This window comes from Pseudorasbora parva, chromosome 6 (assembly GCF_024679245.1).
Source record: "Pseudorasbora parva isolate DD20220531a chromosome 6, ASM2467924v1, whole genome shotgun sequence".
Classification (NCBI taxonomy): Eukaryota; Metazoa; Chordata; class Actinopteri; order Cypriniformes; family Gobionidae; genus Pseudorasbora; species Pseudorasbora parva.
This window is the reverse complement of record NC_090177.1, coordinates 14,601,270-14,626,522: the sequence shown is the minus strand read 5'-3', so window position 1 is coordinate 14,626,522 and position 25,253 is coordinate 14,601,270. Positions and strand designations below refer to the sequence as shown.

General features: G+C 37.8%; 1 protein-coding gene across 2 annotated transcripts in view; it reads left to right on the top strand.

The window, feature by feature from the left end:
• Positions 1–25,253, top strand: part of si:ch211-236h17.3 (carbohydrate sulfotransferase 11) — a 39,533-nt gene that overhangs the window by 12,375 nt on the left and 1,905 nt on the right. Inside the window, exons 2-4 of one of the 2 annotated variants that reach the window (XM_067445761.1) lie at positions 15,912–15,994; positions 17,068–20,559; positions 22,678–22,788. In XM_067445761.1, the coding sequence (XP_067301862.1) occupies positions 15,912–15,994; positions 17,068–17,913 (929 nt within the window). In that variant the 3' untranslated portion in view covers positions 17,914–20,559; positions 22,678–22,788. The remainder of the gene's footprint in view (positions 1–15,911; positions 15,995–17,067; positions 20,560–22,677; positions 22,789–25,253) is intronic. The other variant, XM_067445762.1, reaches the window with a different exon arrangement.

Here is a 25,253-nt window from a genome sequence, read left to right as displayed (position 1 = left end):
TAATTATAGGGTACTTATTCAGAATGTCCACTTTAATTGAACTTTCATTCATATCCGTGCATGTCCAAACAAAGATAGCACTAAATGGCAATTCAGTTTTTAACATTTAATCTTGTGCACTACAGGATTTTTTTTTTCATTTCTTTTTTTTTTTTTAAGAAATTCATAAATGTTTATTCAACACTCTGTCTGCATAAATGCAGATGAATGATCCTTCACAGACAAGGCTTTACAATAAACTCATTTAGACAGATACAAATAGCTGTACAATAAAATACATGCCTATTGAGTAGTAAAAACACCATATCAAATCTCTGTTCTTGCTATCTTTAAACCCAAACCAATGTTGATTCTTGTTTTATTACGACGCCTGTCATGCTCTGTTTTTGCTAGCAGATTCTCCTCTGGTCAAGTTAAAAAATGTTTATTTTTTTTTTTTTTTTAAAGGCACAGTATATAAGTTTCACCACTAGAGGTTGCTTTATCAAAACAATGTTGTAGCTTGATGATGCCATGAATGAGCGTGGAATTATGGTAGTTGTAGTTGTGACTCTTTACCTCCACAGCCAATGGAAAGAAATCCAATGGACTTGAACAGAAATCATATTCACGAATGGGTGAAGTTATTAAAGTTTTATTAACATTATGGTGGTATCAAAGGGCGTGCAATGGGAGCAAATGCTAATGAGAGAACCAGGGATGGAAATTTACTTTTTTGTCCACCGGCCACTGTGGCTGGTGGATTTCAAAATCTACCAGCCACTCAGTGTTTTAACCAGCCACTTTCTTGTTTTTAACCGACAATGTGTAACTAACTGCATGTGAAAAATGAATACTACAAGCTCTACAATACTTAAGCAGTTTATTTAATCTCAAGTCTCAATGAAATACTGACATTCGTGGTCTTTTATGGCTTCAAGTTTTAGTTTTTAGCACCAACAATGAAAATACTAGTTTTGGCATCTTCTGAAGGGTGTTGACGACATACCGAGCAGAACATTGTCAGTAGGGATGCACCAAAATAAAAATTATTGGCTGAAACCTAAACACTAAAAGAAATGATGCCAATTATCCATTGCATTTATGGCTAATGCTATGGCTGTGTAACTTTACTAAAAATCAAGGCATTGCAATTGCATAAATTAATATTAAAGTTTCAAATAAAAATAAATTACAAATTATGCAAATATTTATTTAGCACATTGCAACAACCCACAGTATAAAATAAAATTCAAACTAAAATGTTTAACATGACCTCACTTATGTGTACATTAAATAATAATGTACAGGCCTACTGGCCTGCAGAAAGGTACAGATATTGAATAAAGTAATCAAATGTAAAATAACTGCATGTTTAACTGTTTAAATTAAAGATTAATCCTTATTAAACTTACAAAAGCTATTCAATCAAGAGCAGTGAGTGATGTCCTTTTGTTTGACATTAAACAGAGCAGTAAAGGCTACTGCCCCTTTAAGACCTAATAGAAGGATATGCTCGTCTTTCTCGACTGTATGCAGTTCACTTAAGGCATATTCAGACTATGTCTGCTTGGATACTCATCAAGATGGACATGTTGACATACTTTTTGTGTGCGTTTGTCCGTTTCAGCGCAAGACTTGAAAGAGAACTCACTATTTGCGCACTGTGAGACGAGTGCGCGCTCTCGGATGAATCACAGTGACGGAGCTCCTCTCAGCGCGCGCAAGTTCTTATTCGCGTCTTCTGGGATTACATCCGGGTAATGACGGCGAAAACGACTGGCACATAGATATGTATACATATCTGTGACTGGTCATTTTCGGACATACGGCCGCACTCGCATGCATTGAACAAAGTTTACAACAAAGTGAAACAGTATGCTATTTTTATTTACCCGCCACAGTGGCCGGTAGGTGAAGCGAGTTTACCCGCCACAGCTCAAAAACACCCGCATTTGGCTGGTGGCGGGTGCTAATTTCCATCCCTGGAGAGAACTTTTATTATGTTTATGCTACTGTCACTTCTGCTCTTCGCTGTGTATGCGGGGGTAACGCAGTGCTGTTAAAACACTCATACTGCATGTATAAGTGTGTTAAAAGTTACTCCGTGTTTTGGCTCGGGCAGGGTCTGGTATGAGAGGATATGATGTCATTGACAGTTGACAAGGATATTTTAAATCTAGAAATCTTTCATATTGTACCTTTTAAGCTTTCTCGCTCATTTTAACAACTAACCTATGCCACTCCCACACCATACACGTGTCAAAGGAGCCGGATCAACTTTTCTCTATTTACATTTTTACGTAGTGTAAACATGTGGTCAGTGTTTTGCTGCGCTGCAGTTTAATACACAACAAGAAGTTTGAGCCCTACCAGGTACAAAAGAGGAAACGGTTTTCACCACAGTTTTACTAGAGCTTGTCAGAGCAATACACCGTAGTTACTAAGTCAGTTTGATCTGTGGTGTTGCATCCAACTACTACTGGAAATTGCTTTTTTTTAAGTAGCATTTTCTGGGGAAATGTGCATGAGTCAAAACATGTGGCACATAGTTTTAATGCTCATTAGGGGCCAAGCACCGAAGGTGCGGAGGCACCTATTGAAATCGTTAGTGTTCCTATTATTAGGGGCCAAGCACCGAAGGTGCGGAGGCACCTATTGAAATCGTTAGTGTTCCTATTATTAGGGGCCAAGCACCGAAGGTGCGGAGGCACCTATTGAAATTGTTAGTGTTCCTATTATTAGGGGCCAAGCACCGAAGGTGCGGAGGCACCTATTGAAATCGTTAGTGTTCCTATTATTATTATTCTGCTTCTTCTTCTTCTTCCGCCATAGGAGTCTCTGGCAGCCCATAGAACCGTATGGTAAAAAGTTGTGAAATTTGGCACACTCATAGAGGCCAGTCTGAGCTGTCACTATAGCAAATTTGGTGCCTCTAACTCAATCTCTCTAGCGCCACCACCTGTCCAAAGTTTCACTCATATTTATGCTTATAACTTTTGACCCCTAAGGGCTAGAAACAAAATTCTTTTTTCATCGGATTCCTTGGCTCAAGCCGATTCGATTTCACCCTATGATGTCATTTTCCGGTATGCAAATTTTCCCGCCATTTTGAATTTTCTGAAAAACCTACTTTTTCTAACTCCTCCTAGGCCGTTGCTCCGATTTTCATGAAAATTGAAACAGATCATCTTCATAGCATGCTGACAAAAAGTTATGGAATTTAAGTTGATTCGTCCAATCGTTTTCAATAAACGCACAAACAAATTTTACGTAGAGGTTGCAAAAACACACTAAAGGCTATATCTCCACATCGCTTTATCGTATTCAAACCAAACTTGGTACATGTCATCACAAGCATGACCTGAAGCAACATGCAGCGTTTCGGCGCAGCGCCACCTACTGGTCCGGAGATACGAAAAATGCATATTTTGGCTTATAACTTCTGAACCGTTTATCCAAAAATCATAAAATTGGTCTCATTAGATTCAGGGCGTCATGCCGAGTCGACTGATATCCAATTTTACCATGTCGGCCATTTTGGATGTCGGCCATTTTGAATTATGTGCAAAAATGCTGTATTTTATGAACGCATGAACGGATTGTTACGAAACTTGGTATGGGTCATCACCACGATGCCCTGAAGTAGCCTGAGAAGTTTCGAAACAGCGCCACCTAGTGGATAATTCTTTTTTTTCAAACGCTTATAACTTTGGGTGTGAGTGAAAAATTTTGATGGGAGTAGCTTTTTTGGGCTCCTGAATCCTTGCCGAGTCCAACGATACAAGACATGCCCAGTTTCGGCATATGGTTTGCGCAGCGTTGTAATTTAGCGCTTAAAAAACATTTGCTGATATCTTCAAAACCGCTAGTCCGATCGAGACGAAACCAGCCTCAGAAGTTCGGAAACATAGGTCGGTAGCTATACGCTAATGCCCAAATGTCAAAATATTGATAGTAAGGGGTAGTAAAATCCAATCAAAGTCAGGTGTCAGTCATTTTTTACGTGTTTTTTCATATAAATGTCTATAACTCCAAAACAAAATGAAATATTTTCACCAAACTTGACACACATATGTATGGGCTCACTACGAGGACACATAAAAAAATTGGTGGGATTGTGCCTCTTGGTGGCGCTATAATAAAACAAAACATGAAATTCCCATTGACTTCAATGCAGTATTACGGTTTAAAATGCTAATGCTATAATTTAAGAATGCACTAGTGTATCATTACAAAACTCGGTATGTGTCTTCCGCTCTATGTCCCGAAGATATTCAAAAAGTTTCAGGGCAGCGCCACCTTGTGGTCAAAAGTTGTAATAAAATGTACAAAAATGCTAATAACTTTTGATTAAATTAGCCTATTGTAATGAGACTGGTCATAATACATTCATTGGCTCATGCCGAGAAGATAGATACCAATTTTGCCATATTTTGCAAACATATCTGTGCTCCATCTTGTTATTTGTTAAAAATCTACTTTTTCAAACTCATCCTAGACCGTTTGTCCGATTTTCACCAAAATTGATCCGTATCGTCTTCAGACCATGCTGACAAATAGTTATGGATTTCGGATTGATAGACAAAACAGTTTTCATATACCACTGCAACAGAGTTGAGCCATGATGCAAAAATTACTCTTGAGGCTGTATCTCTGCAATGCTTTGACATATTGACACCAAACTTTGCATGTGTCATTGTCATCTCAATCTGACTAAACCACATCAGTTTCGTAACAGTGACACCTATTGGTCGAAAGTGATAAACCATTAAACCATTATTATTGACTGTATTTAAAATTTGACTGCTATTTTGCCTAAAATCAACTTAATAGGTCCTTAATGGCTCATTGTTGCAGTTGGCTTGAGACTTCCAGCCATGCTGGCATGTCTTGTCTTCTTCTTTGCGCTTGGCCCCGATAATGGCTGCTTGCAGCTATATTTAGGGGCCAAGCACCGAAGGTGCGGAGGCACCTATTGAAATCGTTAGTGTTCCTATTATTAGGGGCCAAGCACCGAAGGTGCGGAGGCACCTATTGAAATCGTTAGTGTTCCTATTATTATTCTGCTTCTTCTTCTTCTTCTTCCGCCATAGGAGTCTCTGGCAGCCCATAGAACCGTATGGTAAAAAGTTGTGAAATTTGGCACACTCATAGAGGCCAGTCTGAGCTGTCACTATAGCAAATTTGGTGCCTCTAACTCAATCCCTCTAGCGCCACCACCTGTCCAAAGTTTCACTCATATTTATGCTTATAACTTTTGACCCCTAAGGGCTAGAAACAAAATTCTTTTTTCATCGGATTCCTTGGCTCAAGCCGATTCGATTTCACCCTATGATGTCATTTTCCGGTATGCAAATTTTCCCGCCATTTTGAATTTTCTGAAAAACCTACTTTTTCGAACTCCTCCTAGGCCGTTGCTCCGATTTTCACGAAAATTGAAACAGATCATCTTCAGAGCATGTTGACAAAAAGTTATGGAATTCAAGTTGATTCGTCCAATCGTTTTCAATAAACGCACAAACAAATTTTACGTGGAGGTTGCAAAAACACACTAAAGGCTATATCTCCGCAACGCTTTATCGTATTCAAACCAACCTTGGTACATGTCATCACAAGCATGACTTGAAGCAACATGCAGCGTTTCGGCGCAGCGCCACCTACCTGTCCGGAGATACGAAAAATGCCTATTTTGGCTTATAACTTCTGAACCGTTTATCCAAAAATCATAAAATTGGTCTCATTAGATTCAGGGCGTCATGCCGAGTCGACTGATATCCAATTTTACCATGTCGGCCATTTTGGATGTCGGCCATTTTGAATTATGTGCAAAAATGCTGTATTTTATGAACGCATGAACAGATTGTTATGAAACTTGGTATGGGTCATCACCACGATGCCCTGAAGTAGCCTGAGAAGTTTCGAAACAGCGCCACCTAGTGGAGAATTTTTTTTTTCAAACGCTTATAACTTTGGGTGTGGTTGACATATTTTGATGGGAGTGTGTTTTTTGGTCTCCTGAATCCTTGCCGACTCCAACGATACCAGACTTGCCAGGTTTCGGCATATGGTTTGCGCAGAGTTGTAATTTAGTGCTTAAAAAACATTTGCTGATATCTTCGAAACCGCTAGTCCGATCGAGACGAAACCAGCCTCAGAAGTTCGGAAACATAGGTCGATAGCTATACGCTAATGCCCAAATCTCAAAATATTGATAGTAAGGGGTAGTAAAATCCAATCAAAGTCAGGTGTCAGTCATTTTTTACGTGTTTTTTCATATAAATGTCTATAACTCCAAAACAAAATGAAATATTTTCACCAAACTTGACACACATATGTATGGGCTCACTACGAGGACACATAAAAAAATTGGTGGGATTGTGCCTCTTGGTGGCGCTATAATAAAACAAAACATGAAATTCCCATTGACTTCAATGCAGTATTACGGTTTAAAATGCTAATGCTATAATTTAAGAATGCACTAGTGTATCATTACAAAACTCGGTATGTGTCTTCCGCTCTATGTCCCGAACATATTCAAAAAGTTTCGGGGCAGCGCCACCTTGTGGTCAAAAGTTGTAATAAAATGTACAAAAATGCTAATAACTTTTGATTAAATTAGCCTATTGTAATGAGACTGGTCATAATACATTCATTGGCTCATGCCGAGAAGATAGATACCAATTTTGCCATATTTTGCAAACATATCTGTGCTCCATCTTGTTATTTGTTAAAAATCTACTTTTTCAAACTCATCCTAGACCGTTTGTCCGATTTTCACCAAAATTGATCCGTATCGTCTTCAGACCATGCTGACAAATAGTTATGGATTTCGGATTGATAGACAAAACAGTTTTCATATACCACTGCAACAGAGTTGAGCCATGATGCAAAAATTACTCTTGAGGCTGTATCTCTGCAATGCTTTGACATATTGACACCAAACTTTGCATGTGTCATTGTCATCTCAATCTGACTAAACCACATCAGTTTCGTAACAGTGACACCTATTGGTCGAAAGTGATAAACCATTAAACCATTATTATTGACTGTATTTAAAATTTGACTGCTATTTTGCCTAAAATCAACTTAATAGGTCCTTAATGGCTCATTGTTGCAGTTGGCTTGAGACTTCCAGCCATGCTGGCATGTCTTGTCTTCTTCTTTGCGCTTGGCCCCGATAATGGCTGCTTGCAGCTATATTTATTATTCTGCTTCTTCTTCTTCTTCTTTTTCTTTTTCTTCCGCCATAGGAGTCTCTGGCAGCCCATAGAACCGTATGGTAAAAAGTTGTGAAATTTGGCACACTCATAGAGGCCAGTCTGAGCTGTCACTATAGCAAATTTGGTGCCTCTAACTCAATCCCTCTAGCGCCACCACCTGTCCAAAGTTTCACTCATATTTATGCTTATAACTTTTGACCCCTAAGGGCTAGAAACAAAATTCTTTTTTCATCGGATTCCTTGGCTCAAGCCGATTCGATTTCACCCTATGATGTCATTTTCCGGTATGCAAATTTTCCCGCCATTTTGAATTTTCTGAAAAACCTACTTTTTCGAACTCCTCCTAGGCCGTTGCTCTGATTTTCACGAAAATTGAAACAGATCATCTTCAGAGCATGTTGACAAAAAGTTATGGAATTCAAGTTGATTCGTCCAATCGTTTTCAATAAACGCACAAACAAATTTTACGTGGAGGTTGCAAAAACACACTAAAGGCTATATCTCCGCAACGCTTTATCGTATTCAAACCAACCTTGGTACATGTCATCACAAGCATGACTTGAAGCAACATGCAGCGTTTCGGCGCAGCGCCACCTACCTGTCCGGAGATACGAAAAATGCCTATTTTGGCTTATAACTTCTGAACCGTTTATCCAAAAATCATAAAATTGGTCTCATTAGATTCAGGGCGTCATGCCGAGTCGACTGATATCCAATTTTACCATGTCGGCCATTTTGGATGTCGGCCATTTTGAATTATGTGCAAAAATGCTGTATTTTATGAACGCATGAACGGATTGTTATGAAACTTGGTATGGGTCATCACCACGATGCCCTGAAGTAGCCTGAGAAGTTTCGAAACAGCGCCACCTAGTGGAGAATTTTTTTTTTCAAACGCTTATAACTTTGGGTGTGGTTGACATATTTTGATGGGAGTGTGTTTTTTGGTCTCCTGAATCCTTGCCGACTCCAACGATACCAGACTTGCCAGGTTTCGGCATATGGTTTGCGCAGAGTTGTAATTTAGTGCTTAAAAAACATTTGCTGATATCTTCGAAACCGCTAGTCCGATCGAGACGAAACCAGCCTCAGAAGTTCGGAAACATAGGTCGATAGCTATACGCTAATGCCCAAATCTCAAAATATTGATAGTAAGGGGTAGTAAAATCCAATCAAAGTCAGGTGTCAGTCATTTTTTACGTGTTTTTTCATATAAATGTCTATAACTCCAAAACAAAATGAAATATTTTCACCAAACTTGACACACATATGTATGGGCTCACTACGAGGACACATAAAAAAATTGGTGGGATTGTGCCTCTTGGTGGCGCTATAATAAAACAAAACATGAAATTCCCATTGACTTCAATGCAGTATTACGGTTTAAAATGCTAATGCTATAATTTAAGAATGCACTAGTGTATCATTACAAAACTCGGTATGTGTCTTCCGCTCTATGTCCCGAAGATATTCAAAAAGTTTCGGGGCAGCGCCACCTTGTGCTCAAAAGTTGTAATAAAATGTACAAAAATGCTAATAACTTTTGATTAAATTAGCCTATTGTAATGAGACTGGTCATAATACATTCATTGGCTCATGCCGAGAAGATAGATACCAATTTTGCCATATTTTGCAAACATATCTGTGCTCCATCTTGTTATTTGTTAAAAATCTACTTTTTCAAACTCATCCTAGACCGTTTGTCCGATTTTCACCAAAATTGATCCGTATCGTCTTCAGACCATGCTGACAAATACTTATGGATTTCGGATTGATAGACAAAACAGTTTTCATATACCACTGCAACAGAGTTGAGCCATGATGCAAAAATTACTCTTGAGGCTGTATCTCTGCAATGCTTTGACATATTGACACCAAACTTTGCATGTGTCATTGTCATCTCAATCTGACTAAACCACATCAGTTTCGTAACAGTGACACCTATTGGTCGAAAGTGATAAACCATTAAACCATTATTATTGACTGTATTTAAAATTTGACTGCTATTTTGCCTAAAATCAACTTAATAGGTCCTTAATGGCTCATTGTTGCAGTTGGCTTGAGACTTCCAGCCATGCTGGCATGTCTTGTCTTCTTCTTTGCGCTTGGCCCCGATAATGGCTGCTTGCAGCTATATTTATTATTCTGCTTCTTCTTCTTCTTCCGCCATAGGAGTCTCTGGCAGCCCATAGAACCGTATGGTAAAAAGTTGTGAAATTTGGCACACTCATAGAGGCCAGTCTGAGCTGTCACTATAGCAAATTTGGTGCCTCTAACTCAATCCCTCTAGCGCCACCACCTGTCCAAAGTTTCACTCATATTTATGCTTATAACTTTTGACCCCTAAGGGCTAGAAACAAAATTCTTTTTTCATCGGATTCCTTGGCTCAAGCCGATTCGATTTCACCCTATGATGTCATTTTCCGGTATGCAAATTTTCCCGCCATTTTGAATTTTCTGAAAAACCTACTTTTTCGAACTCCTCCTAGGCCGTTGCTCCGATTTTCACGAAAATTGAAACAGATCATCTTCAGAGCATGTTGACAAAAAGTTATGGAATTCAAGTTGATTCGTCCAATCGTTTTCAATAAACGCACAAACAAATTTTACGTGGAGGTTGCAAAAACACACTAAAGGCTATATCTCCGCAACGCTTTATCGTATTCAAACCAACCTTGGTACATGTCATCACAAGCATGACTTGAAGCAACATGCAGCGTTTCGGCGCAGCGCCACCTACCTGTCCGGAGATACGAAAAATGCCTATTTTGGCTTATAACTTCTGAACCGTTTATCCAAAAATCATAAAATTGGTCTCATTAGATTCAGGGCGTCATGCCGAGTCGACTGATATCCAATTTTACCATGTCGGCCATTTTGGATGTCGGCCATTTTGAATTATGTGCAAAAATGCTGTATTTTATGAACGCATGAACAGATTGTTATGAAACTTGGTATGGGTCATCACCACGATGCCCTGAAGTAGCCTGAGAAGTTTCGAAACAGCGCCACCTAGTGGAGAATTTTTTTTTTCAAACGCTTATAACTTTGGGTGTGGTTGACATATTTTGATGGGAGTGTGTTTTTTGGTCTCCTGAATCCTTGCCGACTCCAACGATACCAGACTTGCCAGGTTTCGGCATATGGTTTGCGCAGAGTTGTAATTTAGTGCTTAAAAAACATTTGCTGATATCTTCGAAACCGCTAGTCCGATCGAGACGAAACCAGCCTCAGAAGTTCGGAAACATAGGTCGATAGCTATACGCTAATGCCCAAATCTCAAAATATTGATAGTAAGGGGTAGTAAAATCCAATCAAAGTCAGGTGTCAGTCATTTTTTACGTGTTTTTTCATATAAATGTCTATAACTCCAAAACAAAATGAAATATTTTCACCAAACTTGACACACATATGTATGGGCTCACTACGAGGACACATAAAAAAATTGGTGGGATTGTGCCTCTTGGTGGCGCTATAATAAAACAAAACATGAAATTCCCATTGACTTCAATGCAGTATTACGGTTTAAAATGCTAATGCTATAATTTAAGAATGCACTAGTGTATCGTTACAAAACTCGGTATGTGTCTTCCGCTCTATGTCCCGAAGATATTCAAAAAGTTTCGGGGCAGCGCCACCTTGTGGTCAAAAGTTGTAATAAAATGTACAAAAATGCTAATAACTTTTGATTAAATTAGCCTATTGTAATGAGACTGGTCATAATACATTCATTGGCTCATGCCGAGAAGATAGATACCAATTTTGCCATATTTTGCAAACATATCTGTGCTCCATCTTGTTATTTGTTAAAAATCTACTTTTTCAAACTCATCCTAGACCGTTTGTCCGATTTTCACCAAAATTGATCCGTATCGTCTTCAGACCATGCTGACAAATACTTATGGATTTCGGATTGATAGACAAAACAGTTTTCATATACCACTGCAACAGAGTTGAGCCATGATGCAAAAATTACTCTTGAGGCTGTATCTCTGCAATGCTTTGACATATTGACACCAAACTTTGCATGTGTCATTGTCATCTCAATCTGACTAAACCACATCAGTTTCGTAACAGTGACACCTATTGGTCGAAAGTGATAAACCATTAAACCATTATTATTGACTGTATTTAAAATTTGACTGCTATTTTGCCTAAAATCAACTTAATAGGTCCTTAATGGCTCATTGTTGCAGTTGGCTTGAGACTTCCAGCCATGCTGGCATGTCTTGTCTTCTTCTTTGCGCTTGGCCCCGATAATGGCTGCTTGCAGCTATATTTTTACTTGGAATTATGCCGTGGCATATGAAACGCCCCGATTTCAATATCAGAATGGTTTCACTTCTCATGGGTTTTATGGAACATGATGCTTCCTTACATCGCAACATCCAGGAAGCATAAGCGGTTGTTTCCGTTGTAGTTTCAACCAGAGTAACATGATCCTCAAAGTCATTTGAATGTGTTTCCAGTACCGCAGCCTAATTATATTTAGACTATAGGGGCGAGAGCACCAGCTGTGAAGACAATTGAGAAGATAAATCATTTGATTTTGGGAGTAAAACAAAAACTCAAGTCACCCCACAGAACAAAAAACTCTCTCCATACGAGGCCGAGCAGAATTCGATTAGTAAGCGAGCAGTTGCAGCGCTGCAGGAGGGCTTCCTGCCCATTACCTTGCGAACTTTTGATAAAAGCCTGCTGATTTGTGTGTTGTCCTCTATATACCCTCACAGGCCAACATAAATGGCCACAAGTCTGTGTAGCATTCCAGCAAACAATCTTTGTTGTTGCCGCCTGGCCTGAGTTGACTTGAGGAACCTCACTCATAGTGCATACTAACAAGGTTAAAAAAGACCTCATTGTTGCCTACCTTTGTTAGCCTTTTAACACTTCTACCAAATGGCTTGTTTTGAGGAACTCATTTAATATTACTTTGGGTGATATTGTATTGTCTCGTCATCGTTTAATTCAATCTGTCTTTTCCTTCTAGCAATTCTCTACAGATAGCTTTGTTCATGTAAAAAAAAAGAACCATTATAAGAGGAAGTTAGCTTGCACTCTCGTCATTCTGTGGTTGTGAATCAGACATCAGTCTCTAACGGCCTCTTGCGCACACTTCCTTAAAAAAATTATAACCATCTAATTTTTATGATTATGAGTATCTTGTGAATCTTTTTGCGATTTGTAGCTCTGATATGATTGTACTTGGCACAGACATCATTGAGTAGCATTATTTATATTATATTATTAATATTTTTGTAACACACTCGTAAGACCTTAGAAGTCCATCTTCAGAACACAGTTTAAGATATTTTATATTTAGTCCGAGAGCGTATCTAAGTGTATGCACACTATACTGTCCATGTCCAGAAAGGGAATAAAAACATCATCAAAGTAGTCCATATGTGACATCAGTTAGTTCATTAGAATCTCTTGAAGCGTCGAAAATACATTTTGGTCCAAAAATAACAAAAACTACGACTTTATTCAGCATTGTCTTTGAGGATGTTTTTATTCCCTTTCTTGACATGGACAGTATAGTGTGCATACACTTGGATACACTCTCGGACTAAATATAAAATATCTTAAACTGTGTTCCGATGATGAACGGAGGTCTTATGGGTGTGGAACGACATTAGGGTGAGACATTAATGACATAAATGTCATTTTTGGGTGAACTAACCCTTTAAATATATGTGCAAATGTCACTGATACAGCTGTACATCTGATCATAAGTTCTGAATTATTCTGATACACAAAACACGATGTAGGCCGAAAAATCAAAGATTGTGCAAAAAAAGTAGCCGTTATTCTTTCTGTGTTAAACTGACATGTCGTTTGTTCAGCAACTGTAATGATTTAAATTTAATGAACATTTTATTAGGCCTTTTAAATGTTTTTCCATGTTTCTCCCTCGTTTTTTCAAGTTTGATTTTATATAGGGTTAGATTCTTTAAAAAATGCAAGAAGGTGCCCTCAACCTTTGAGGTTTTGGCAACAAGGTTTTTTTTTTCACTCCATTTTATGTGTCTGTATAAAGAGTGTGTTGCAGGTCTGTGTTTTATTGGTGGTCATCTCCCTTCTTGACCAGGCTTTAACAACTGCATTATATGAGGTCATAAATATAGAACTCTTATGTTGTTTGTTTTATTTACCAGAGCTGTGAATCTCATATACGAGGCTTTACGCTAACATTTTTGTGACATTTTCTGAGCATTTCTGAGGGTCTAATGTATTTGCTGAAAGGCAGACGTTCTTGAGTGGTTGCTAATCATCGGGCAAATTAAGCAATCAGGAATATTAATTAAGGTATATGAGTAGATGCTCCTGAAAGGTTACCGAGCAACAACTTCATGACTGTATTAAATAATATTCACATGCCTTAATTTTGCAGCCTAATTATACAGGGTGAACATTTAAGTGAACTAGCTCAGGCACTAGTGCTTGTTGATGCGCACCAACTGTTTGATTATGAAAACTAGCTTGTAGTGTAGACCTCAAAATCACTTTCATTATAAGCAACATAAGCATTTCACTTGCAAATGTAGCATGGTCACTCTTGTAAAGAAAATTAAAATATAAAAAGCTGCACATTGTGACTGCTAGTATTTACATGTGTTGTGTTGGATTTGCAGTCTTATATTCATTTCATATATCCATCTGTCTATTTAAATAATGAGGATATATAAAAGCTGGGGAAGCCATCAGTGCCGGCTTTCATAGCACAACTTTTGGTCTGTATATGTACTCAACCCCCTCCCCATTTCCTTCTTTCTGCCTTTTTCCATGTTATATCATGTTTTTTTTCCTTCCATTTTCCATTTGATCTTCATATAGGGCCCTTTTTTACTAGGTGTTTTTGGCACTTTGGTGTCTCACTCAATATTTTTACTTAATTCAAATTTTCTTTACTTAATGCATTATCTATAACTGTCCCACATTACCATAATTTATTTGATTTTGATGTAATATTTTGTATGTTTTTTTTATATATAAAATGACAAAATAATTAAAGGTTGCAGTTACAGTTTTACATTTTTAAAGTTTTTCTTTTTTTTACCTACATGGAAAATAACTTTTCTCATTTTACCATGGTTGCCTACTCCTCTCCTCACTCGGTGTCCAGACTTGATAGCTTGCGCGCTCTCGTTCTGAGTCTGAGTATTTAAAGTATCCCTTTGACTTGGCTGGCCCATGTGCAAAACCAATCACTTACGTTAGCGGCAAGGGCCCCAAAACAGACCGAAGGAGTGAGTGTGTGTGTGTGTGATGGGTGGGAAGGGGAGTAAGGGGAAGTGGCTTGGACTGAAGAGAACAGACTGTTCCTATAGAGAATGCAAATGTGAAGGAGGAATTTTATGGCTGATCAGCTAGGTGCAGGAGTCAGAGAAGGCAGTAATTGTATACCAGCCTGATCCCCGCTGCTTCCCATATGCCCAGAATTAACAGCTCTAATCTTTTATAGCTCAATAATGTGATCATTCAGACAAAGCACTTTGATATCTTCTCTTGCAACACAAGGTTACGAGTCTCTTAACCCCAAAGACTTCCTCTTTCTGAGGTAATCTAAGTAATGCTCAAGCATCCAAAACTAACCATCAGAATGCAGGGATGTTGTGTGGATTACTATACGCTAAAGCGAGTGGCTTTTTTAGTATTTTATGTGGCTTCTAGGTCTCCTATAAAATCAGTTAATGTACCCATTGTATATGCATATGTTTTGCTTATGGACAGTGTTGCCAAGTATGCAGTTTTCCTGCAGAATCAGGTTACTTTTAAACTCCCCATGTGGTGAAAATCGCGTTTTTAATTTTATTTAGGTGTTGTTGTTAATATGCTTTCATACAAACCATGTGTAAATTCAAAGGTTAACGCCATTGTGCATTTTCTCTTTAAAACTGCAGTGAACCAAAGACAGTCTCAAAAACGCATTTAGAAATCGCCAGAGTTTCTAACATCACAAACTACCTTGTAACCAATCCAGTCGATGTGTGGGTGGGCTTTAGTGTATCATGAACTATTATCTGAAGCAGTGGACGGAGTCTCGAGAAGCCAGGTTATTCCTTTATTTTTTTTCTGCTGATATTTAAAAAATCGATTAAATTTAGCAATATAGCAGGTGCATTATGTACATGAATATTCTGATGTTATAATGAACTATATGCCGTTCTCCACTGAAGATTTATGTTGTTCAAAGCATTTCTAAGGATGCTGACTGATGCTGAAGGTACTTATGATACTTAAGCAAGGGTGTGAGTTACTTTCAAGCAATTTTAAAGGGATAGTTCACCCAAAAATGTCACCCCTTAAGTTGTTCCAAACCTGAAAAAAATGTATTTCTTCTGCTGACCACAAAGGAAAATATTGTTTGTAAACAATCGTAACTACCCTTGAAACTATTTTTGGGTAATTTATTTCACAGGACATGTCATGTAGGTGATTAAAGATGTATTTTAAGGGATATTATTAATTTCTACAGGGGGACTTTAGTTGTTTGATTTTTATCGTATGTATGATTTTGGCGCTCCAACACCCCCAAAACATTACCCAGATGTACAAATTCAGTGGAGAAATCGCCGACCTGACTGAGAAAATTCCATTAGGCTATTTTTGGGCTACTTTTGCTGCAGAGACTTGGCAACCCTGCTTATGGAGCCATTAACATTTTGATGGCATTTCTCATCTTTTGTGTTTGTTGTGTGTTTGTAGCTTCTGAACAGATTTCGGGTCGGAACAGTTTCCCAGTTAAATCAGGAAGAAGTCCTTTGCAGACACTACAAGAAAATGACCAGGTATGTATTTTTGCAGCTGAACTCATAGAAATGTTGTTGACTAATACATAGTTATGTTTATTTATGAAATCCTTAAATAAGACAAGCAAACTTGGTATTTCTTTTGAACGCAAATTTAAAGTACAAATGATAGGATTTCGCTGATTAACAGAGGACGGGGTGAATTCCTCAGGCCCCTGTTGTTGAAGGGATGGATTTTAACAGCAGTGAAAGCTGAATTACTAAAATAACAACCTCACATTCCTGGTGCAGCTCAATTCATTTTTACACCTAACACCTTAATCCTACCATCATCTTATCACATCCAAACCAACTGACAAAAAACATATTACATGCATTGCAACTATGACAGTCAGATAAAATGTTTGCTTTTACATTATAAAGAAGAATCTGTGAAGTAAGAAATGATGTCAATTATTTATTCAAACTTGTGTTGTTCCAAATCTAAAATCTTTTTTTTCTTCCATTGAATTTTTAAAGAATGAAGCAAATTCCAAAATTTGACATTTCGTTGTGTAACTTTATTGAATAGACAACAAACAACCACGATCTGCTAAACATCTGCTCTCATATTTTATGGACAAAAAGTTGCACAGATTTGGAATGACATGAGGTGTTAATAAATGATGGCAGATTTTTGATTTTTGGGCAAACTATGCCTTTAAAGGTCTGAGTCAGAGTGGAACATCTAGATAAGGTCCTTCCAGTTGAATCAGTACCAGCTCATCAAATCATATTATATTCTTGCCTTTATCAAACCCATCTGTGGATCATCCCTCAGGCAAAACCGTTACCCTCCCATAACAGCTTTGTGCCTCATGATTTCACAAGAACTTCCCTTAAACACAGCAACTGTCTTGTCATATAACGTCACACAAATTCGTGTGTTTGCATGTAGTGCAGTTTGTGGTTTTCATAATTGCACTGTTAAGAAATTTGGTTTCAGAAGAAAATATTTTTTGTCTTAAAGCAATAGTTAACCCAAAACTGAAACACTGTTCTGTCGTGGAATGAATAGTAACTTTTTTTTTTTCATTCTATTTCCCCTTATGGCTCTCTGTCCTGTCCTCCAGCTGGAGCAGTCTGCAGTGCAGGCCACTCTTCAGGGTCGAAGGGAACTCCTGGAGGAAACCTGTCACACCCACACCCGCAAAAGACGCGTACTCGGCCCAGAGGATCTCCGGCACCTCATAGTGGATGATAAACATAAGCTGCTGTATTGCTATGTCCCCAAAGTGGCATGCACCAACTGGAAGCGCGTAATGATGGTGCTTACAGGCGACGGGCGCTACCGCGAACCGCTGGCCATTCCCGCCAACGAGGCTCACGTAGCGGGCAAACTGCGTTCACTCTCGGAGTACTCCACGGCCGAGATCAACAAGCGTCTGCGCACATATCTGAAGTTCGTCTTTGTGCGGGAACCCTTCGAAAGACTCGTCTCGGCCTATCGTAACAAATTCACCCGTAGCTACAACACTGCCTTTCATAAACGCTACGGGACCAAAATCATCCGGAGGCATCGTGCCGACCCCCAGGCTCAAGCTCTGGAAAAAGGCAACGATGTCTCCTTCGAGGAGTTTGTGTATTATTTAGTAGACCCTCAGACTCAGAGAGAGGAACCGTTTAATGAGCACTGGGAAAGGGTTCACTCGCTTTGCCACCCTTGCCTGATCCGTTACGACGTGGTGGGCAAGTACGAGACTCTTGCGCAAGATTCCCGCTACATCCTGAAGTTAGCAGGTGCCGAAGGAGAGGTGAAGTTCCCAGCCACCTCTAAGAGCACCAGGACCACGGGCGACATGGCTGCCAAGTTCTTTGACAACATCAGTCCGTTTTACCAGAAGAAACTCTTCAATCTTTACAGAATGGACTTTTTGCTTTTTAACTACTCTGTGCCAGCATACTTGAAGTTGAGATGAGAGTTTGAGCGTGTTTCAACTGATCCCAAATCTTGCGCACACGTCTTGCGGGCACAAACGTTTGAATTTTGCTCTTGTGTCTGCATTCAAGTGAACTGCCTAAGGGAACCTGTAGAGGATGCGTCTTGAATACGGCATTGCCCTCGCTCCCTTGAAGTGAAATTCAGTACTGTGAACAGATTACTGCTGGCAGGGGTTTTGCATCCGATTCCAAAAGTTCACGATATGATGTCTGTGATTCATCTGGCTTTGGTAACTTTTGACGGAGCTCCAAGTATGTGCCTTTGTCCTTCTGAATGTTGATAAGTGAAGCAGGATTCTTCATCAATGGACAAATGCTATGAATGTTTCATATCCTTTAATCTTCACCACCCAAATTGATATTTATAGTATTGTTTACATAGGATATTTATTGTGGATTTTGAACTTGAACTTGAACCAGCAAGGCCATGACATTAATCTCGAAGAGATTCCTTGCGGCTGATCTCAAAGCCTCCTTTCTAACATTCCCTGGATAGGATTTCGGACTATATAACTTTACTCCCGATCACAAAGGTAGTTTCCAATTCTAAATGTAACAAACCATCAATATTTACAATCAGATAGCTGGTCATGTGTCGGAGAGAGTCAAGAGTAAGGGATGAATTTGGACTTCACTTGCAGTTGCAAACTGGACAAGGCTGTCTAACTTGGCTGGTTTAGCTAATCTGGAATGAAACGGTGTTCTCACAGAGTCACCCCTTTATTTAGCATGCAGCAGGCTGGGTAAACAGTGCATAGCTGTGGTTGGGGAAAGGTAGACCCTCATCAGTGCACCTCTTGTTGAGTTATGGATGCAGGGTGAGGTGCAAACTACCCACTGGGCATTACAGGTCAAACATCAGCATGGTTCTGGGAGGAAACACTCATCTTATGAATTCGTAATAAGGGTTGAAGTGCAATAAAGGTTTTTTAGTAAAACAATAATATGTTCTTATGGTTCATTAGCCCTTGGTTGAAAATATTACCTTTTAATAATTTGGATTTTTTTTCTGCAGAAAAGGCTAATGGCTCATTTTATGGTTTGAAATGATTATGAAATCTTTAGAGAAAGGGTAACAATGAGTCGACTAATATCTGGCATACATGTCCTGGTGCACAGTGGGTACCTTGTGTGCCACATTGCATAACAAACTTAACAAAATTGCTCTTGGAAAAGTTTTGTTGGAAAATATTTTCAATCTAGTTAGTTAGTCACTATTTTACTGTTGAACTGGAATCTTCCAGAATTTCCTAAGGACAAAGGGAGTTCTCTACAGTTCTGCTCATAAGTTTGCATACCCTTGTACAATATACAGTAAGAGCCGGTGGGTGTAAACCTTTGAAAAAACTGCTCTTAATGCAGCGTGTCGCCATTTTGAGCATCAGTGAATGTTTTCACCTTCACCTAACAGTTATGTATGCGTCCCTCAGTTATCATCAGTGTGAGAAGATTTATTTTACGATTATTCAGTCACTGTTGAAAAGGGATTAAATATGCATAGGTGCACCGATCCGACTTATTCAGTCCCGATAACGATGCCTGGGCTTTGTGTATCTGTCGATTACCAATCTGATAATATTGTTAAATTAATAATAAACTGTATACCTTCCACCTTATACCTTCCTTGAAGAGACTAATGGCACCAGACTTTACTAAATAAAGTTAATAAGACAAAATAACAGATGTATGCAAAGTGTTGAATTCTTATTTATTTAAAAAACAATTGTGCATTCAAATCTAAAATAGAATGTAATCAAACTTCTTTAAATAAATAAAGTGTAGCAGTGGAAACAAAACAGTGTATTGGTCAAACATACAATAGTAATCTGACAGTTACCAAACATTGTAAATATGTTTATATAACAATTGTGCATTCAAATCTAAAATATAATTTAGGGCTCAACATTAAGCATGCTCATGTGCTTCTCCTTCGGATAAGTAAATCGGTCATTCACTTGTCCGAGTAAAAAATTTGCTTATCCGGAAAAAAGTTAGATTTTTGTGTGTTGTAAATATAACTTATTCTGAAGCAATATTTTCAGTGTTCAATCAGCTTTTACATATTTTAAATCTGCATATTTGTGACATTTTACCTTTATAAAGGGCATTATCCCCTAATCTTATTAAATATAAGCTATGCTTCAGGTTTCATATTATATTCTTAAATTTGATCTATACATTAAATTAAAATAAGACACTATAGGGATGTAACCAATCAAATTCAGTTATTTACCCAGAAAAAATACTACTGCATTAAATAATGTTATGAGATTTGTATTTTTGAATAAACAAAATAAATGTTGAAAAATATAGGTAACTAAACCTACAAGTTTAAATATAGTTTAAACTAAACTAAAAAACTAGGTGGCAGTAGGTGAGTCTTAATGAGTGATTCATTGAGTCATTAATTCAAACGACTGATTCCTTTAGAATGAGGCAGTCGTTTACGATCAGGTTATTGAATCTTTGATTCAACCGATTGATTCAAACACTTAATCATTCAGAACACGTGAGACGCGTTATGGTTCTGCTGTTTGGAACTTTGTTGCTTGGAATGGAATCTTTGTTTGGAACTATTTTCGCAGCTGAAATAGTACAAAAACACTCAATATTGCATCTAAAATGTAAGTAACTAATGTTAATGATTGTTTATGGAGCCGTCATAGGAAATCAGTGACATGTTCAATCGTGATGGCATTCAGGAAAACAGCACATTTGGTTGTGTGATGTTGTTTAAATGCATATGTTATAAAGATAAAAACGTAACATTTTGAATGTTTACCGCAATTAGGCAATGTGTGAGCGAGCGGCGCCTTTTTGATTTCTCCTCAAGATGCGCGAGCGTCAACAGCGTGTTGTTACCGTCAGTTCATTACATTAGCCTTTATCTATATCCACTATCAGTCACCACTTACACTAAATTACTTTAAAAAATTACTTGCTGGGCTGTATTGTCCACTCCTTTAGTTTTGCTGAGCTGCAGGAATGCAGCGTGCTCCTTAAAATGGTGTTTCTGGATTAAATTGGTACGTTAGTATTGCCGACAGACAAACTAGGTGGCGTGGCAAGCGTAAAATATCTCTTCACACCCGACTCTGGCTCGCTCCATGTTGCTTCGAGCATGCAACACGTGAAGCTGACGAATGACGTAGGGTCTGCTGCTACAAAAACAAAAAAACAACACCTGGATTGGCCCGTGAATCTGTTCATTTTCCGATCCCCGATCCAGCTGTGTCGTCAGTATCGCTGCCGATATCGGATCGGTGTGCACCCCTAGAATATGATCGAAAACCAAAGAACCTGGAGGTTTTTTATGTAGAACAATGTTCAGTTTAACTGCTCAGGACAAACTAAGGACTCATGAACAAAAATCATAAAATGGTCATGAATTTATTTAAGAGAATGTAAACTTTTGAACTTTATTTTGTAGAAAATGTGCACATCTGTTGTGTGAACATAATTTCAGTAGACCTACTAATATATATATATATATATATATATATATATATATATATATATATATATATATATATATATATATATATATATATATATAATATACGCTTAAGTCGTGATGTAAGGAACATCGTTTCTGGGTCCAAGCCTTAACTCGTTTCACTTGAGAAAATGCCATCGACGGCCATTTTATTAGCACTATTTACATTTACATTTACATTTATGCATTTGGCAGACGCTTTTATCCAAAGCGACTTACATTGTATTCAAGGTACACATTTTACATTTTTGTAAAGTCTTGCTTTCCCTGGGAATCGAACCCATGACCTAGGCGTTGCTAGCGCCATGCTCTACTCATTGAGCTACAGGAAAGACATTTACAGGAAAGACTATTTATTCATATTAAACATCAAACATTTTAAAAAGTTAAACATTTTAAATACTTACAGTCTACACAACAGTGTCTGTGCTCACAGCGTCACAGACATTAATATCTTAACGATTTATAAAATATGAATTTCTGTCTGACCATCTGGAATTTTGGTATTGTAACAACCGGATATAATGGAGGCAGAGAACACTACACCAGGATGGCAGTTTACAATCAATCACTTTATTATTAGTTAAAACACAACACTTTATAAAACACGTTACCCCCCTTGTTATGGGTGCAGTCGTAAGGGACGGGATCACGTCAGCAGGGAAGTCACTCGGGGGTTCCCCTTGTCGATTGCATCACAGTAGCTTAACTTATTCTCTCCGGTTCAGCATCCTCCACAGTCCGGGTGCGGGTCAGATCACTTAGCAGGTAATTCTGTGCCTTTAAAGAGCTCTCCTATCCAGCGCTTGAACCCCTAACTCTCTAATACATTTGCCCCCCACTAACTGACTATCTTCACCGCCGGAGACACTATTTGTCCCGAGCGGCCGTCTAGCGTTCCCCACAAATGAGAGCTCCTCGCACACGCAATTCACACCGTCTCTCTCGAGCGTCCCGCACCCATTCCATAAATAATCAGGGTTCACCCGCATCACCTGTGCACATTAATTTAATTACGAGTAGCTCATAAGTTAACCATAGCCACTCCCACAACTTACTACAGTATGAAGATAAAGGTTATGGTTATAATTTTTTTGTAGTATTACACTACATTGTGTGTGTATATTAGCTCCATTTGTTATTTTTCTTGTGGTATGAGATTGTGGTGTCTCGTTTGGACCCGGAAGCGCTGCCCCTTGATGTCATACTTAATGACTGGATGTATATAATCTTTTATTTTTTTCAGTTAGGAATGCACAATATATCGGCCACCATATTAGTATCTCCAGAGTGATTAACGCTTCTCTGTCTGGCAATCTGATGGACGAGTCTGGGTTTGGCGGTATTCAGGAGAACGGTACTTACCTGACTTCATTATGCCACGTGTAAAGTTTGGTGGAGGTGGGGTCATGGTGTGGGGTTGTTTTTCAGGTCTGGTGCTTGGCCCCGTGTGAATGCAAATCTTAATGCTTCAGCAATTTCATGCTCCTAACTTTGTGGGAGCAGTTTGGGGATGGACTTGGAGCTGTTATAGCTTAAAAGGGTGGGCCAACTCCATATTAAACCCTATGAATTAAGAATTGGATGCAGGGCTTAAAAATGGGAAAAAAATATCAAATGGTTCACTCCGAGCAGAATCAAAATTTTAGCATTTCCATTCTTTCGTTCCTCATTAAACATTACTGTTCCAAAAAGGGTTTGATTGGAAAAAATACTGGTTAATAATGTTATTTTAAATTAGCCGCCTATACTTTAAAGAAATATGTATAAATAAAGACATATTTCACTCAAAAATTAAATAACGTGATAAGTAAACTTATATTATTAAATAATAATGATAACCAGTACCGGCACAAGGCCTCGCGCAATGTAAAGTGACAGCTGAATTGATGTAAAAAGCCGATAGTTAAAGTTTGTTTTTGTCCTTTAAAATACTATAATAGTTAAACAAACATAGACAAAGCTAAAAGCGTGTACTGTGATGCTGTATTATTCTACTTGTATCTGTTATGTAGTAGGCTAACTTGCAATATTTTTCTTTGCGTGAGACAAGTGATGTGTCCCTTAGCGCGGCATCGCACGTCAGGCCTGTAGAGAGAGCTTTATTCGGCCCATTCAAATTCTGATTTTGTCTGCCTTTGAAACCATAGATATTAGACTACCTAAGTTCAAGTAAATAGGCTACACTAGAAATCCGTGCTCATTGAAAAACAAAACTAAATTTACTTTAAATAAAGACTTTTATTCAAAACAATACCTAATGCCTGACCCCACTCCATGTCTCCAGACACATGCACATCTTATGTATCTTACTCATGCTGCTTTTTTAAAATAATCAACAATAATTAAAAAAATATATATTATAGGCTAATATCTAAACATAAGTTATAATTTTACAAAAGTAATATTTAACAAGTTTTCTTTAACCCATGACCAAAGAAGTCACCTGCGCATTCTGATGGACATGGCAGCGGATATAACTCACAATACAATATAACATTTTAGCCATACAGATAATAATTATGCAAGACATAATTATTAACTATAACATGTCAGCTGTCTACTTTTATTTGTGTATACTCACAAAGGCTGTTGATTCAGGGAATGGATTATTTTGCATGCACTCACTCCAAACGCTGTCTTAATGTCAAAAATTCATTTTGTTTATTAAATGCAAATTTTTTAATTTAAAAGCATTTCTAAAATTCAGTTAATATTTCTAACAAATGAAATTCAAAGCCAAGAAAGAGAGAGAAACTTAAAAAAAAAACTTTTTTAAGTTACCACCATGCAAATTCAAGCATTTCTTTTAATTTTAATTAATGCGTAGATAACACGCCTATATGTCTCCTTCCATTAAAAATAATGGTTATTTCGATGGTGGGATTTACTCAAACTTAACAACATACATTGCATAGTTTTTGGAATTACTTCTCATGAGAGGGAAAAAAACGCTTTCGACAGTTAACACGTCTTGCATCACATAATTCAGTCAGCGAATAAAGCTTGATCATTTAATGCAATATACCATTGTAAAACTACAACATTTCTACCATTTAATACAAAGCATCAACATACTTTTTTTTGTCTATGATCAAACAGTCTATATAGAAAACAGGTTACCTGAAAGAATATAAAAAATATGTGATAGTTACTTGATAGTGCTTGGATTAAAATATATATCCACAAACTAGTCTGTTTGAGCTCAAAGTGCGTACTGCTTGTTTAAACATACACTGTAAAAAATTATTTAGAAAAAGTTACCTGATTGCCTTAATTTTTAGTTAATTGAAATTAAAATTAAGTTAATACAATTAAATTTTTTTGAGATTCGACAACCTTTATTAAAGGATTTTGTAAGCATATTGGGTAATTGTGTGTTTTTGATGACAGTGAAACATGCCAAATAGTGCTATTTTCATGATTTATCAAATTTTTTGTGTGGTTCAGATACAAAAATATTTCGAGTTTCTATTTAGTAAACAAATTTCCTTCATTGTATCAACTCAAATTTTTAATTTCAATAAACTCAAAACTTTAAGGCAACCAGGTTACTTACTTTTTTAAGTTAAACCAACAAAAAACAACATTTATTTATTTTTTATTTTTTACAGTGTATGAAAAAAAAATCCCCCAATACCTGTGCATGCACTGAAGACCTCAGTGAGGAAAGAATGTACTTGAGGCATGAAAATGCGCGTTCTACACTGATTTGCGTTGTGTTGCCATTCATAGATGACTGCGGGCATTTCACTCACACTTGATATAATTCGTTACATTTATATAGCGCTTTTCTAGGCACCCGGAGCACTTAACATAGAA